Source organism: Neophocaena asiaeorientalis, unplaced genomic scaffold (assembly GCF_003031525.2).
Source record: "Neophocaena asiaeorientalis asiaeorientalis breed wild unplaced genomic scaffold, Neophocaena_asiaeorientalis_V1.1 scaffold698, whole genome shotgun sequence".
Lineage (NCBI taxonomy): Eukaryota > Metazoa > Chordata > Mammalia > Artiodactyla > Phocoenidae > Neophocaena > Neophocaena asiaeorientalis.
In genome coordinates this window covers 2,601,496-2,617,433 of record NW_020171993.1, presented here as the reverse complement: position 1 = coordinate 2,617,433, position 15,938 = coordinate 2,601,496, and the positions used below count along the sequence as shown (strand labels likewise).

General features: G+C 35.2%; 1 protein-coding gene across 1 annotated transcript in view; it reads right to left on the bottom strand.

The window, feature by feature from the left end:
• Positions 1 to 14,397, bottom strand: part of CUNH14orf39 (chromosome unknown C14orf39 homolog) — an 87,796-nt gene extending 73,399 nt beyond the window's left edge. Inside the window, exons 1-4 of the mRNA XM_024748301.1 lie at positions 14,349 to 14,397; positions 14,195 to 14,251; positions 13,069 to 13,195; positions 9,251 to 9,340 (exon numbers count right to left, since the gene is read on the bottom strand). Of these exons, the coding sequence (XP_024604069.1) occupies positions 9,251 to 9,340; positions 13,069 to 13,195; positions 14,195 to 14,251; positions 14,349 to 14,397 (323 nt within the window). The remainder of the gene's footprint in view (positions 1 to 9,250; positions 9,341 to 13,068; positions 13,196 to 14,194; positions 14,252 to 14,348) is intronic.
• Positions 14,398 to 15,938: the final 1,541 nt, after the last annotated feature.

Here is a 15,938-nt window from a genome sequence, read left to right as displayed (position 1 = left end):
CTCGCACAGAAACGAAGACCGAACACGGCCAAAAATTAAAAAATAAAAAAAAATTTAAAAAAAAAGAAAGAAAGAGATAGATGTTTTCACTTCCATACCTCTGGCTAGCTAAGAGAAGTCATCCACAACAAACACTATCAGAGAGGTACTTATTGGACTGGTTTGCTTTAGCCCCTCATAGAATCATTTAAAATAATATTTTATAGCTATAGCTTGCACTGAGAGATGTTATAAAAAGCAGTAATACATATTGTGTTTATTTGGGAGAGGCCACTGAAGATACTGACTACCATATCGCACAATTTCCCCTTTATGAGAATCCAGGGAACAAATTTCTCTCAAGTCTGAGTACTAGGGAAAAAATCTCTGCTTATCCTAAGCAACTGAACTGTTTTTTTGTTTGTCTGTTTGTTTGTTTTTGCGGTACGCAGGCCTCTCACTGTTGTGGCCTCTCCCGCTGCGGAGCACATGCTCCAGACGCGCAGGCTCAGCGGCCATGGCTCACAGGCCCAGCCGCTCCGTGGCATGTGGGATCTTCCCGGACCGGGGCACGAACCCACGTCCCCTGCATCAGCAGGCGGACTCTCAACCACTGCGCCACCAGGGAAGCCCTGAACTGTTTTTTAAACGAATATTCTGAATTCCAAATTGATCACACTTCCACAATGCTTTGACTACTATTAGGAATTTCAAAGCCTAATTTTGCCTATATCTAACAAATCTGTAAGACCATATAGTATGAATTTCTATCCAGATCAAAGGCTTCATCTTCCTATATTACCCTTACTTCCCTATAGCCTCAATTTGTATGTCTAACTTTATTTTAACACTATGGTATTATTTATATAAATCATTTCAAATTCTTTTTGAATTGAAGTGGGGCCTATAAATAACAAAGTAAGTCTCCTTTGTTAATTCTACCCTCTGCCTATTTCTTGGATGATTATGTACTCCAGCTTTCTCTTCTTTTTGCTTTATACTTTCCCTGGGCAATCTCATCTATTTTTATGATTTCAAATGCCAATGAAGTCCAAATCTATACCTCAGTCCCTACCTTAAGACCCAGTTTTTAATATGAAATGTACTGCATTCTAGATTTTATGTGGGTGTTTTTAATTAGAATATTAGAATAGGAGTGACATCGGCAAGATGGCAGAATAAAATGCCCCTTGCGCATATCACCCCCCTCAGCAATAAAAGTTTGCCATCCAACCATGGACAAAAGTGCCTTTGTGGAAGCTTTGGAATCCAGGTAGGAGACTGTGAAATCCTGGTGCAGTCCAAGACTGAGGAGAGCCATTTTGAGAAAACGGACTCACATCTTGGTGGTTTAACTTGCTGACTGTGGTCCTGGCTACAGACCCAGAAAACATCTCTGTACCCCTGAGAACTCAGCTACAGGCCTATCTAGCTTTGGGTCTGTAACCAGCCCCATAAACCAAGGGACCTGGGAGAAGTCACACCTACCTGTGTGTCAGGCAATAGGCATACAGACCCTGGTCCTGGCTGTGGTCTCAGAAGTGGCAGGTGAACCAGTTCCAGCCCTTCATGGCCACAGTCTGGGAATACCAGGAGATAAACCTGCCAAGCTCAGTGAGACTGTAGATTCTGAAAGGGCCCTGTAACTGGATTCCAACCTGTCCCAGCCACAGTCACTGAAGAATCCTGCTGGCACACAGACCCAGCAGGAGACACTCCTGTCTATGCCCCTAAAGATCCTAAAGCACCCTATAGTTGGTTCCAGCCCTCTCACAGCACAGTTTGTCCACAGTACTGAGGGTCCAGGGTTCAAGCAAGAGATTCTCCTGTCTGCACCCCCTAGATCATGAAAGGACCCATACTTGATTCTAGATCTCAAGCAGTCTAGCACTAACAGAACTTCTGGCCCAGGGACCCAAAGAGATACTGCTATATGCTCCCCTGGAGATCTTGAAAGGGCCCTATACTTGGCTCCAGCCCCTCCAGCCACAATCAGGGAGCAGTCCAGCACACGGAGGGAGCTGGTTGGAGACATGCCTATCTGTGCCTTGAGAACCAGGACTGTAGACCTCAATTTTGTTTGCAGAATCTGAAACAGCCCTGAGACTCAGTTCTAGCCCCTCTCAGCCAGTCCAGGGCCAGTCCTGACCACCCATGAATCCATTCAGTGACTAGGCATGAACTCTCCCAGGGACTTGCTGGGAGACAAACTTGTCTACACACTTGGTAATATGCCTGCTGACTAAGGACCCAACTGTGGAACCTGAATCAGACCTTTGTCCCAGTACTATTCTACTGAACAAAGTACTGGAGGAAGTCTCACCCACCCAGGGACCAGACAGGATCCATACCTGCCTGAGCCCCTGGTAACAAGCACACCAACCATGGATCCCACTACAAACTCAATGACAGCTTCAAAATTAGCTCCAACTCAGCACAACTGCAGTTCTATAGGTAACCCCATCAGCCCAGGAAACCAACAAGAGAAGGTCTTTACCTCCCAAAACCAGACTGTAAAGACTGGAAGAAGTGTTTGTTCGTTCAAGTGCACAGACACCAATGCAAGGCTAAGCATATCACAAAGAATTAGGCAAACATGACACCATCAAAAGAAAAGTAATAAATCTTCAGTAACTGACCCCAAAGAAATGGAGATCTACAGTTTGCCTTGAAAAGAATTCAAAGTAATCATCTTAAAGAAACTCAATAAAATACAAGAGAACACAGACAACTAAACGAAATCAGGAAAACAATGCATGTACAAAATGAGAAGTTTAATAAAGAAATAGAAACCATAAAATAGAACCAAACAGAAACTGTGGAGCTAAAGAACACAACAGCAGGACTGAAATATTCAATAGAGAGCATCAGTAATAGACTTGATCATATAAAAGAAAGAATCGGCAAACTCAAAGACTATTCATTTGAAATTAGCTACTTAGAGGAACAAAAAGAAAAAGAATGAAAAACAGTGAAGAAAATCTACATAAATTATGGAACACTGCAAAGCAAACAAATATTTGCATCACGGAAGTCCCAGAAGGAGAAAAGAGAGACAGAAAAAGGCAGAAAGCTTATTTAAAGAAATAATAGCTGATTACTCAGCTATAAAAAAGAACAAACTAATGCCATTTGCAGCAACATGGATGGACCTAGAGATTCTCATACTGAGTCAAGTAAGTCATACAGAGAAAGACAAATATCATATGATATCACTTATATGTGGAATCTTAAAAAAGGCTACAAATGAACTTATCTACAAAACAGAAATAGAGCTACAGATGTAGAAAATAAACTTATGTTACCAGAGGTTGGGGGAGGAGAGATAAAGTGGAAGATTGGAATTGACACATACACACTACTATATATAAAACAGATAACTAGGGCTTCCCTGGGGGCACGGTGGTTAAGAATCCACCTGCGTGGGGACATGGGTTCGAGCCCTGGTCCAGGAAGATCTCACATGCCACAGAGCAACTAAGCCCATGCACCACAACTACTGAGAGCGCACTCTAGAGCCCGCAAGCCACAACTGCTGAGCCCATGTGCCACAATTACTGAAGCCCACACGCCTAGAGTTTATGCTCCACAACAAGAGAAGCCACCACAATAAGAAGCCCGCACACCACAACCAAGAGTAGCCCCTGCCTGCTGCAACTAGAGAAAGCCTGTGCGCAGCAACGAAGACCCAACGCAGCCAAAGATAAACATATAAATAAATAAATTTCTTTAAAAAAAAAAACAGATAACTAATAAGGACCTACTGTATAGCACAAGGAACTCTACTCAATACTCTGTAATGGCCTATATGGGAAAAGAATCTAAAAAAGAGTGGATATCTGTATTTGTATAACAGATTCACTTTGCTGTATACCTGAAACTAACACAACATTGTAAATTGATTATACCCCAACAAAAAGTTTTAAAAAAGAAAAGAAATAATAGCTGAAAACTTCCCAAATATTAGGAAAGAGATAGACATCTGGGTACAGGAAGCCCAAAAGACCCCAAGCAAGATCAACCCAAAGAAGATTACTCCAAGACACATTATAATCAAAATGTTAAAATGCAAAGACAAAAAGAATTTTGAAAGCATCAAGAGAAAAATAACTCATCACTAGGGAACCCCTGTAATGTCATCAGGAGATTTCTCTGCACAAACCTTCCAGGCCAGAAGAGAATGGGATCACATATTCAAAGTACTGAAAGAAAAAACTGCCAACCAAAAATACTACACCCAGCAAAACTGTCCTTTAGAAATGAAGGAAAAATAAGGACATTCCCAGACAGACAAAAGCTAAGGGAGTTCATTACCACTAAAGGAGTTCATTACTACTGCCTTTTAGAAAATATTAAGGGGAGTTTTTCAAGCTGAAATAAAAGGATGCTAAGTAACAACATGAAAACATATAAAAGAATAAAACTTAATGGTAAAGGTGAATATATACTCAAATTCAGAATACCATAATACTGTAATGATAGTATGCAAATCACTTTAATCTCTAGTATGAAAGTTTAAAATATTATTAAAATTATAGCTACAATAATTTGTTAATGGATGCACAATATAAAGTATGACATCGATAGCATTAAATGTGGGGGGAGGAGAAGTAAAAGTGCAGTTTTTGTATGCAATTGAAGGTTACTTGTTATCAATAAGTCTGTTATATCTATAAGATGTTTTATGTAAGCGTCATGGTAACCACAGAGAAAAAATTTATAGTAGATACACAAAAAAGAAAGAGAAAGGAATTAAATCATACCACTACAAAAAAAAATCACAAAGGAAGACAGCAAGAGAGGAAGAAAGGAACAAAGGGACTAAAAATACACTCAGAAAACGATTAATTAAATGGCAATAGTAAGTCCATACCTATCAATAATTACTTTAAATGTAAATAGACTAAATTCAAAAGACAAAGAGTGGCTGAGTGGATTAAAAAAAACAAGACACAACAATATGCTGCCTGCATACTTTAGCTTTACTTTAGCTTTAATGAAATACATGAGCTGAAAGTGAAGGGATAGAAAAAGATATTCCATACAAATGTAACCAAAGGAAATCAGAAGTGCTTATACTTAGATAAGATAGACTTTCAGTCAAAATCAGTCACAAGAGACAAAGAAGGTCACTTCCCAAGGAATTAGAAAAAGAACAATCTAACCATAAAGATAGCAGAAAGAAGGAAATAACAAAGGTTAGAGCAGAAATAAATGGACTAGAGACATGAAAGACAACAGGAAAACATCAATGAAACAAAAAGTTGCTTTTTTGAAAAGATAAACAAAATTTACAAACCTTTAGCTAGACTAACCAAGGGAAAGAGAGAGGACTCAAACAAAGTTATAAATGAAAGAGGAGTTACTATACCTGACACCAAAGAAATACAAAAGCTCTTAAGAGGCTACTATTAACAATTATAGGACAACAAATTAGATAACCTAAAAGAAATGGATAAATTTCTAGAAACATAAAACCTACCAAGATTGAATTATGAAAAAAAATTAAAAAAAAAAAAAAAAAAAAAAAAAAAAAAAAAAAAAAATTAAAAATCTGAACAGGTCAACTCCTAGTAAGGAGATAGAAGCAATAATCAAAACCCTCCCAACAAAGAAAAGCCCAGGACCAGATGGTTTCACTGGTAAACTGTACCAAACATTTAAAGAAGAATTAACATCAATCCTTCTCAAACTCTTCCCAAAAAATGGAAGAGGAGAAGACACTCTCCAATTCATTTTATGAGGCCAGCATTACCCTGATAAAAAGCCAAATAAGGACACTACAAGAAAAGAAAACTAGAAGCCAATATTCCTGATGAATATGGATAAAAAAATTCTCAAAAAAAAAATACTAGCAAACAAATTCAACAGCACTTTAAAAGAATCATACACGAATACGAAATGGGATTTATCCTTGGATGCAAGGATGGTTCAATATACACAAATAATTAAACATGAAATACCACATTAATAGAGTGAAGGATAAAAATTATATGATCTCAGTAGATGCAGAAAAAGTATTTGGCAAAATCTGACACCCTTTCATGATAAAAACTTTCAATAAATTGGGTATACCTCAACATAATAAAGGCTATATATGACAAGTCCATAACTAATATCATAATCAATGGTAAATAGCTAAAAGCTTTTCCTCCAAAATCAGAAACAAGACAAAGGTGCCATTCTCACCACTCTTATTCAATATAATACTGGAAGAGCTAGCTAAAGTAATTAGACAAGAAAAAGAAATAAAAGGCATCCAAATAGGAAAGGAAAAAGTGAAATGGTCTGTTTGTAAACAGTATATCCTTATATCAATATATAGAAAATTCTAAGACTCCACCAAAAACCTATTAGAACTAATCAACAAATTCAATAAAGTTTCAGGATACAAAATCAACATACAAAAATCAGTTGCACTTCTATACACAAACAATGAACTACCTGAAAAAAAATAAAGAAAACAATCCCATTTACAGTAGCATCAAACACATTTAAAAACTTAGGAATAAATTTAACCAAGAAGGTGAAAGATTTGTACACTGAAAACTATAAGACACTATGAAAGAAACTGAAGAAGACATAAATATGGAAAGATATTCTGTGCTCACAGATCATAAGAATTAATACTGTTATAATATCCATACTACCCAAAGCTATCTAAAAATTCAATGCAATCCCATCAGAATTACAATGGCATTTCTCACAGAAATAGAAAACAAAATCCCAAAATTTGTATGGAACCACAAAAGACCCCAAATAGTCAATTTCTGGAAATCTCAAAAAAAAAACAAAGGTGGAAGCATCACACTTCCTCATTTCAAACTATGCTACAAAGATATAGTAATCAAATTAGCATCGGGCTTCCCTGGTGGCGCAGTGGTTGAGAGTCCGCCTGCTGATGCAGGGGACATGGGTTCGTGCCCCGGTCTGCAAAGATCCCACATGCCACGGAGCAGCTGGGCCCGTGAGCCATGGCCGCTGAGCCTGCTCGTCCGGAGCCTGTGCTCCTCAACGGGAGAGGCCACAGCAGTGAGAGGCCCGTGTACCGCCAAAACAAACAAACAAACAAAAAGAACAGCATAGTATTGGCATAAAAACAGACAGATAAACCAATGGAACAGAATCAAGAGTCCAGAAATAAATCCATGCATATACAGTCAATCAATATTTGGAAAGGAAGCCAAGAATACTCAATGGGGAAAGGATAGTCTGCAATAAACAATGCTGGGAAAACTGGATAGCCATATGCAAAAGAATGGAATTGGACCCCTATCTTATACCACTCATAAAGATGAACTCAAAATGGATTAAAGACTTAAATTAAATGTAAGACCTGAAATCATAAAACTCCTAGGGAAAAAATCTCCTTGATGTTGGTTTTGGCAATGATTTTTGGGGATATGATACCAAAAGCACAAGCAACAAAAGCAAAAATAAACAAGTGGGACTACATCAAACTATAAAAGCTTCTGCACAGCAAAAGAATCAATCAATAAAATGAAGAGGCAGACTATAGAATGGGAGAAAATGTTTGCAAACCATATATCCAATAAGGGGTTAATATCCAAAATACATAAGGAACTCACACAACTGAATAGCAAAAAGACTAATAATCCAAGTTAAATATGGGCAAAGGGCTGAGACACATTTTTCCAAAGAAGACAAATAGTCAACAGGTACATGAAAAGATGCTCAACACCACCAATTATCAGAGAAATGCAAATCAAAACCACAATGAGATAGTACCTCATTTGTGTAGAATGGCTATTACCGAAAGACAAAAGATAGGTGTTGGCAAGGATGTAGAGAAAAGGGAACCCTTGTATACTGGTGGTGGGAATGTAAATTGATACAGCCACCATGGAAAACAGTATGGAGGCACCTCAAAAAATTAAAAATAGAAAAGCCATATGATCCAGTAATCCCACTTCTAGTTACATATTCAAAGGAAATAAAATCACTATCCCAAAGAGATATCTGCACCATGTTCATTGAAGCATTATTCACAATGGCCAAGACATGGAAACAACCTAAGTGTCCACTGACAGATGAATAGATTTTTTGAATGTGATATATGTAAAAATGGAATGTTATTTAGCTACTAAAAAAGAAGGAAATCCTGCCATTTGTGACAACACAGATGGACCTTGAAAGTGTTATGCTAACTGAATAAGTCAGACAAAGACAAATACTGTTATGATCTCACTTATATGTAAAATCTTTTTAAAAAGCTGAATTCATAGAAGCAGAGAGTATAATGGTGGTTTCCAGGGGCTGACGGGTAGAGGAAATGAAAAGATGTTGGTCAGAGAGTACAAGCTTCCAGTTAAAAGCTGAATAAGTTCTGGGGATCTAATATAAAGCATGGTGAATATAATAATACTGTATTATATACTTGAAAGTTGTTAAAAGAGTAAATCTTAAATATTCTCACCACAAAAAATATAATAGAGTGATAGATGTGTTACCTAACCTTATTGTGGTAATCATTTCACAATACACACATGTATTAAATCATGTTTTACACCTCAGACTTACTGCTATGTGTCAATTATACCTCAATAAAGCTAGGGGGAAAGTAGTAAGATAAATAAAAATTAAATCAACACTACTCTTGTCCAATTATGTTAAAAATAAAAACATTGCAATTTTTTAAATTAAGCAAAATTATAATGCTATATAACGTGTTCAAAGTTCCTCGCCTTGTTTCATTATATTCATTAATTACATTTACTCCCCCAAACCAGGTGATTTAACACATAATAAAATAAGCCCACACAAATATTATTGGGTTGGCCAAAATGTTCATTCGGATTTCTCCGTAACATCTTAATTTCTGGCCAACCCAATAGTATTTCTCTGTCAGAATATAACACCCCACTAAATCAGCACTCTGAAAAACAAGTTCAATATAAATATACCCTTCAAAAGTCAACACTCCAAATTTTTCATAAGCTAATTATACAGCTAACTACTCCCCCAGATGTTTGACTATAGCAATTCAGTCATAAAAAATATTAATTGAAGCACTCTGCCTTGTAACTGCTACTGATAAATAGTTTCTAAGGACATATTTAAACATATCAAAGGTTGGAGAGAGCTTTATAACAAATAGGTAGGCCAACAGTGACAACCAGAGTCCAAAACACTGAATTTGCTTTAAAAATAAATAAACTAAAAAAATGTTTCAATTAATATTTTTGCAAAGAATATTTTATTAATACTAAGTTATAGAATTGATAAGCTTAAATTAATATATGTACTGTACCTGTCTTTTTCAACAGTTTCTTGATAAATAGTAAACTGTTCCTTCATATATTCTTCATGTTTATGAAATATATCACATGTTGGCCTCCAGCTATGGAAAAAAAATACTGTAATTAGCATCTCAGAATGATAAACTAATTTAAGAAATAATAAAAATGAATGTAACCATTTAAAGATAAACAAATCTTTCCTTTCCTGGAAAAAACAAGCTTACATCAAGAAAAACATTCCCATCTCCGATCACCACCACTATTACCATTCATGCAATCATACATATGCTCAAATATCAATATCGATTAATTTTTACATAAAGCCTGTTTTGGAACCATGACTAGGGAAGGAACAAATGTGACATGGATGGACTGTGTATTACTATGGCATTTCTGGAATATACTCTGCAACACTCCAACATCAGGCTTTGTTTCTCATCATACTTCTAAGATCTTAGCTAAGAAATTCTTTTGGAGTAAACATTTAAAGAGCTAGGATAAGGGATAAAGAGAGGCTTTTTTCTCCTTTGAAATTTAGAAAGTCAGGTTTTATACCCTCCTGAACTTGAAAGAAAGAAACTAGACCATAATGAATTATGAAATCAGATAGTTAGAATAAAATGAATATTCAACTTATACATTTGTTTTATTACATGACTCAAAAAATGTTGCCAGTGTGAAGAATCTAAAATTAAGTATACACCATGGCAGCTTACATTCTAAGTATTGTTCAAATATTTCCTCTAGCTCTTTTTTCTAATCTTTTTTATTTTTTCAGATTCAAAAAGTATGCATACCCATTTTGGAAGAACAGAAAAGTATACATAAGAAAATAATTATCATCTATATTCTCAACACTGAATAATAACTACTAATATTGATATTATTTTAATAAATTATTTCCAGATTTTACTATAAGTATATAGTTTAACATCTTTGAGATCATATTCACATATACAACATATCATCCTTTATCACTTACTTTTAAACTATCAATATATACATTTTCTTTGTCACTAAGAATTCATTGTAAAAGTTTTAATAAATACAACATATTACACAATTTCTCTAACCATTCCAATATTGTTGGCCATTTTGGTTAGTCAAAGTTTCTCTTAAGAACTTGTACTTAAACACTTGTCTGAGTTTGCAACCATTTCCTTAGGCAATATTCCCCAAAATAGAATTATAAGGTCAAAGGTTATATATACATACATTCTGAATATTTTTTAAATTCCATAAGAAATACATGTTCACTAAAAAGATATTCACTGTAACCATTTTGATGTACATATTTCTAGACTTTTTAAATTATACATAAATACACAATTACTAAATTGAGTTTATTCTATGAATGTTGTTTTAATGTTTTGTTCAATTTGTAATATACTGTTAACACCTTTCCATGTCAATATTCACTTATATCATAAACTAATGGGCTGCCTACTGTTCATTCATATGGATATACCAAAATTCATCTAAACAATCACCTAATGTTGAACATTTGAGTTGCTTGCAATGTTTTCCTATCGTAAAAAAGTTGAAATAAATACCTTGTACATTACATCTTTGAGAAAATGCCTAATTATTTCCTTATGAAAAATTATCAGAAATGGAACTGTTTAATCAAAAGTCATGCTTATTTTTAAAGCCTTTGAAGTATACTTATATGTCATTCAAAAAGTATATACCAGTGTACATTCCTACAGTGTATGAGAGGGGTGATTTTCTTATTTCCTGGTCAACATTGGGTATTATCCTTCTTTAAATTTCTGCAAAACTTAAAGACAAAAGAATATATAGTATTTTATTATTGCTTTAATTTGGATGTCTTTGATTATTAGTAAGATTGAGCATTTGTTCACATTTATTAGACACACATTTCTTCATTTTGGTATTTACCTGTTTACCTTCTTTGCTTATTTTTCTAATGGGACTTTGGCTCTTTCTTATTAATTTCTACAAGCACTTTATATTTTAAAAATTAACCCTTCTTTAACATTTTTTTACCTTATCCTTTTGCTTTTTGTATCATTTTGAGGCGTTTTTCTTTTTAATTTGCATATGTCATATTTATCCATTGTTTCCTATGTGGTTTCTACCTTTGATGACATACTTAGAAAGGCCTTCCTCTCTCAAAGATTATAGTCACCTATATTTTCTTCTAATACTTTCATGAATTCATATTTCACATTTAAACCTCTTAACCAGCATGCTGAAATCATGAACTAGAGGTATTCATGCATTAAAATCAACAGATCCTAAAATCAACAGATCCTACTAACTGCCCTCAGAACCCAGCAGAGAATAATCTTGTTTAAAGTAAAGTACATCTTGGACACAGTAGGTTCTGCGGGGAAACTACCAGTACTTTCCCAGCACCCTTTGCAGCTACTTGAGGGAAACCACTGGTAAAACTTAACTACCATAAACCTAAATCAAACTAAAAGAAAAAGTTCAACAATATGTAGTTTTTTCGTTGATCAGATTGCCAAAAAATTTAAACATTGATAATTTCAGTGTTAGCAAGGGTGTGAGGAATAGAAACTCTCATATATTGTTGGTGAAAGTATAAATTAGTATAATTTTTTTGGGAGAGCAGTTTGGCATTACTTATCAAATATTTAAACATGCATACTCTTCAACCTGGCAATTTCACTTCCAGGAGGTCATTCTATAGCAACTGGTCTAGAAATATGGAAGGATACCTGTACATGTTGTTTATAATAGGAAATAACTGGAAATAACCTAAATGTCTATTAATAGAAGAATGGTTAAATAACTTAGGATACATCAATACTATAAAATACTATGGAGCTGTTAAAAAAAAAAGAATGAAATCCATACATAATCATTACATGTGTAGTACCATTTACATTACATATTGTTAAATTTTAAAAAAAGTTGAAAAATAAGTATGGTATGATCGCATTTTTTAAAAAAGGAAAGGCAGATATACAGGTGGATGTATATATAAGCATATGTAATAGTGATGTTGAATATATATTTTAAAAGGTCTGGAAGGGTACTCACTGTTAAGAGTGATCACCTGTAAGGAAGAGGACAGGGTGGGGATGGGGACTATAGGCAGGGAAAACCTTTTTACTCCATACATTTGTATAGTCTTTGAATTTTTATACTAGGCATGTGTTACTTTTATAAAATTTTAAAACCAATATAAAAAAAGTAATGAGGGAAAACCAAAAAGTTTATGAAATTTTTAAATAACAAAATATTTTTAAACAAATATGATTCTTAATATATTACTTATTACAAAGACAGTGATCCACATAAAATTAAATACAGAAAACTAAACATTTTATTTTTGTAAGTACCTGTCCACACAATTAAGTTCCATTAACAAGTCTTTGTTTCAAAATGTTTATCTTATAATAGATGTAACTACTAGAATCCAGAACCTGAAGCTATATTGAAAGAATTCTTAACTTACTAAATAGTTTTATTTTGAAAAGCTACTAATTTTAGGCTAGGTTCCCTTAGACAAAAATAAGATCTTGAAAATTCAAAGATGGAAATTATTTCAAATTTATTTATCTAATCGGAATTTTCTATACTGAGCCTAGATTATTCAACATACTGTATTTAGACTAACTGGATCTGAATTAGATCTTACAGCTCTTCTATTTTTCTTTTGAAACTTCTGTGATCCCTTTTACAGTGGCATGTAACAAGGAAATTTAAGACTTGCTTCATCATTTTCCTAATATAAAATACTACTTTAAAGCAACAGTGTCTTCAACTATAAACTCAAAAACCTCGAATAAGAGAATCTAATGACAACTATTGAAAATTTCTTTAAAATACTCACTTACTACAGTTGTCTTTGATCTCCTTACTATGTTTACAGTAATGACCGATTTCCTCATCAGTTGTATTTATAGTTTCATGTATCTTACAAATGGTCGCTTTGTTTTCTTTAATATCTTCAAAGCATTCTGGAAATCATAAATTCAAAATAAATACAGTAGAAAAAAAGGTATGGCAACTGACCTAGTAATGGAGAACCAGAGAATGGAGAGGAAGTGAAGCTTGAGATGGGAAGGGCCCTATACTAAAAAGCACAGGACCAGAGTCAGGCTTGCTCCTAGACCCAGAAGCTAAGAATTTGTGTTTTAGATTGAAGAGAAATAAACGTCCCCTGTCCCACATCTTTAATGTAAGAGGGCTAGATTAAGTAATATCTAAGATCAATGGCATCCTATGATGCTATGAGTTCATGTAAACATTTACTCATATGATACTAACATAAGAGTTTTGTTTTTGACAAATGTGTAATTTCTATTCATCAATTCCATGTCATTATTTAATGCACCTTCAACTCACTTATTTCTTTGTTATAGTGAGTAAACACAAGCTAAAAATAAAATGTAATTTCTTAAAAAGATTAAAATAAATTCTTAATATCCAATATCCTTTTTTGCTGCAGAAAAGACAACCAAATTCTATAATACCTTTCAGAACTATTAAGAAATTATTGAGTGTAGTTTCTTTTGATAGTTTTTATGTAGGATCTTAAAATACTATATTTATGTAATCTGCTTTGTCATTCCACTCATAATATTAATTTTCATAATTAGCATTCCTGAAAATGTGGCTTCCATTAATCCTGGCCACTGACTTTTGATGATTTCTAAAAATATTTTTAAATTTTCACTCAAATGTTTAAAATAACCTGTGTTACTTGAGAAAAATAACATTTTCAATTGTATTTCATTAAGGGTGATATCTACTTAAAACAAAATTCTTAAACACAAAATAATTAAACACTGAATACAGAAAATTATTGAAAAAATAGGGTAAATAGCTCATTATTAGTCACTAGATAGAACCAGGGGAAAAGTTCTAATGCCAACTATAAATTACCCTAAACAAGGCAACAGCATAATACCTTATATTCCATAAAAAATAAATCTTTGTCATGCAAAACTACTTACTATTAATTCGTTGAATCATATCTTCTTTAGTACTTATATCTTGCTCATACTGGAAAACTAAAATAAATTACTCTTTTGTGACTTCATTTCATTGTTAAAATGTCCAATGATAATACAAACAGTTATCTACTTTTTATTTCCATTTTATACCTACCAAATTCTAGCAAAAGTCTGTCCAAACTGACAAATAGGCTGTCATTCATCTTGGATACTTTGCTAAAAAAAAATAATAATAAGGAAGGGTTTTCTAAAAACAACCTTTTGACATAGCATTATTACATAAAAATGTGGGTGGAGCAAGAAGTGGGGAGGGAAGAGACACCTTCATCCTGGTACTGGGCAGAGCTCTAGCAGGTATTTAATAAATGAGTGTCGTTATATATATTAAAATAAATGTATACAGTTATCTATAATAAAATAAATTGAATGTCGTTGCATGACTGAAACTTCATAATTGTGTATACATGGTCGTGCCATAAGTTATTGGATATTCTGGAGTCCACGGACATCCAGATTTCTTAAAAGGATATGTCTTTAAAATAAATAATATCTCTGAATATGTCCTTTCTCGGCGTGTGTACTACTACACGCTGAAAAACTCTTAGAGAAAGTCAGTCACCAACAGCGAAGTAAAACCTACAGGAACCGTGCAATTTGACACTTGCGAATTTACCACCGAGAATCCAAAAGCGGAGGTATTCACTGGACTACCAAGCCGCATTAAAAAAAAAAAAAAATACGCGTATGGCGGGGTTTGGATCACTCGCTACCCGCAGAGTCGAGGAGCTACTCTTCCCGCGCGTTTTGAAGTGGGGAGTTCGCTCTTCCTTCACAGCCTATTCGCTTCTCCTCACCGGAGTCCGCCCCCGAAACTCCGGCCACACGGCGGCCGCCGAAGCCTCGGGCGGCAGTGTGGCCAAGGGCGAGGCCACGCGCTGGGAAGCCCCCAGAACGCGACCTCCGGTCGTACATCGGGGACAGGGCCCGCCAACCCCACAAACCCCTCAGGGCCGCCTGCCTAAGGAATAACCGCCACACGCAGTTCTTTCCCACCCACCTCAGCGGCCCCTCTGGGACCCGAACGCCCACCCTTCCTTCCCGGATCCCAGACTCTAGTCAGGGTCGCGAGCGCCGAGGACACTACAGCAGGTCGCGACACAGAACGACCCGAGCCCAACCTTTACCCCGCTCGGCCCCGCTCAGTCCCAACCAGTCCAACAAAGCCCACGGCGGGAGCTGCAGATCACGCTGAAGAGAAAGACGCAACTCCACGCGAGATCTGTGCGGCGGCGCCCCCTCCTCCCTCCCGCGGCGAAGCGAGAACCAGAAGGGTGTGCTGGGGTCAGAAGCCCTAAAACCAGGCTAGGGAACGTGTTAGGGGCTGGTTGTTTTTTTTTTTAAGGCTATCCATTCCGCTTGTGAAATAACAGTTTAAAATATATTGTGGAGAACAGCACTAAAATTGATATTAACTTTTAACGTGACAACAAAAACCACTCCAATCGTCAAAATTCAATTTCGCATTCAGCATTCAAAACTTCTTGAAAAGCAAGTATAAGAATTCAAATACGTTTTCTTTCAACAAAATGTTTTGAGAGTGACTCATTTATTTAGTTTCAAATAAAATGCACATTAATATTTTCTGTCCAAAATGCTGTCTTTGAGTAATTTATGCTCTTAGACTTTGCATATACAAGGTGAAATAAAGAGTTCACTTTATTTATAATTTATAAATTATTTATGG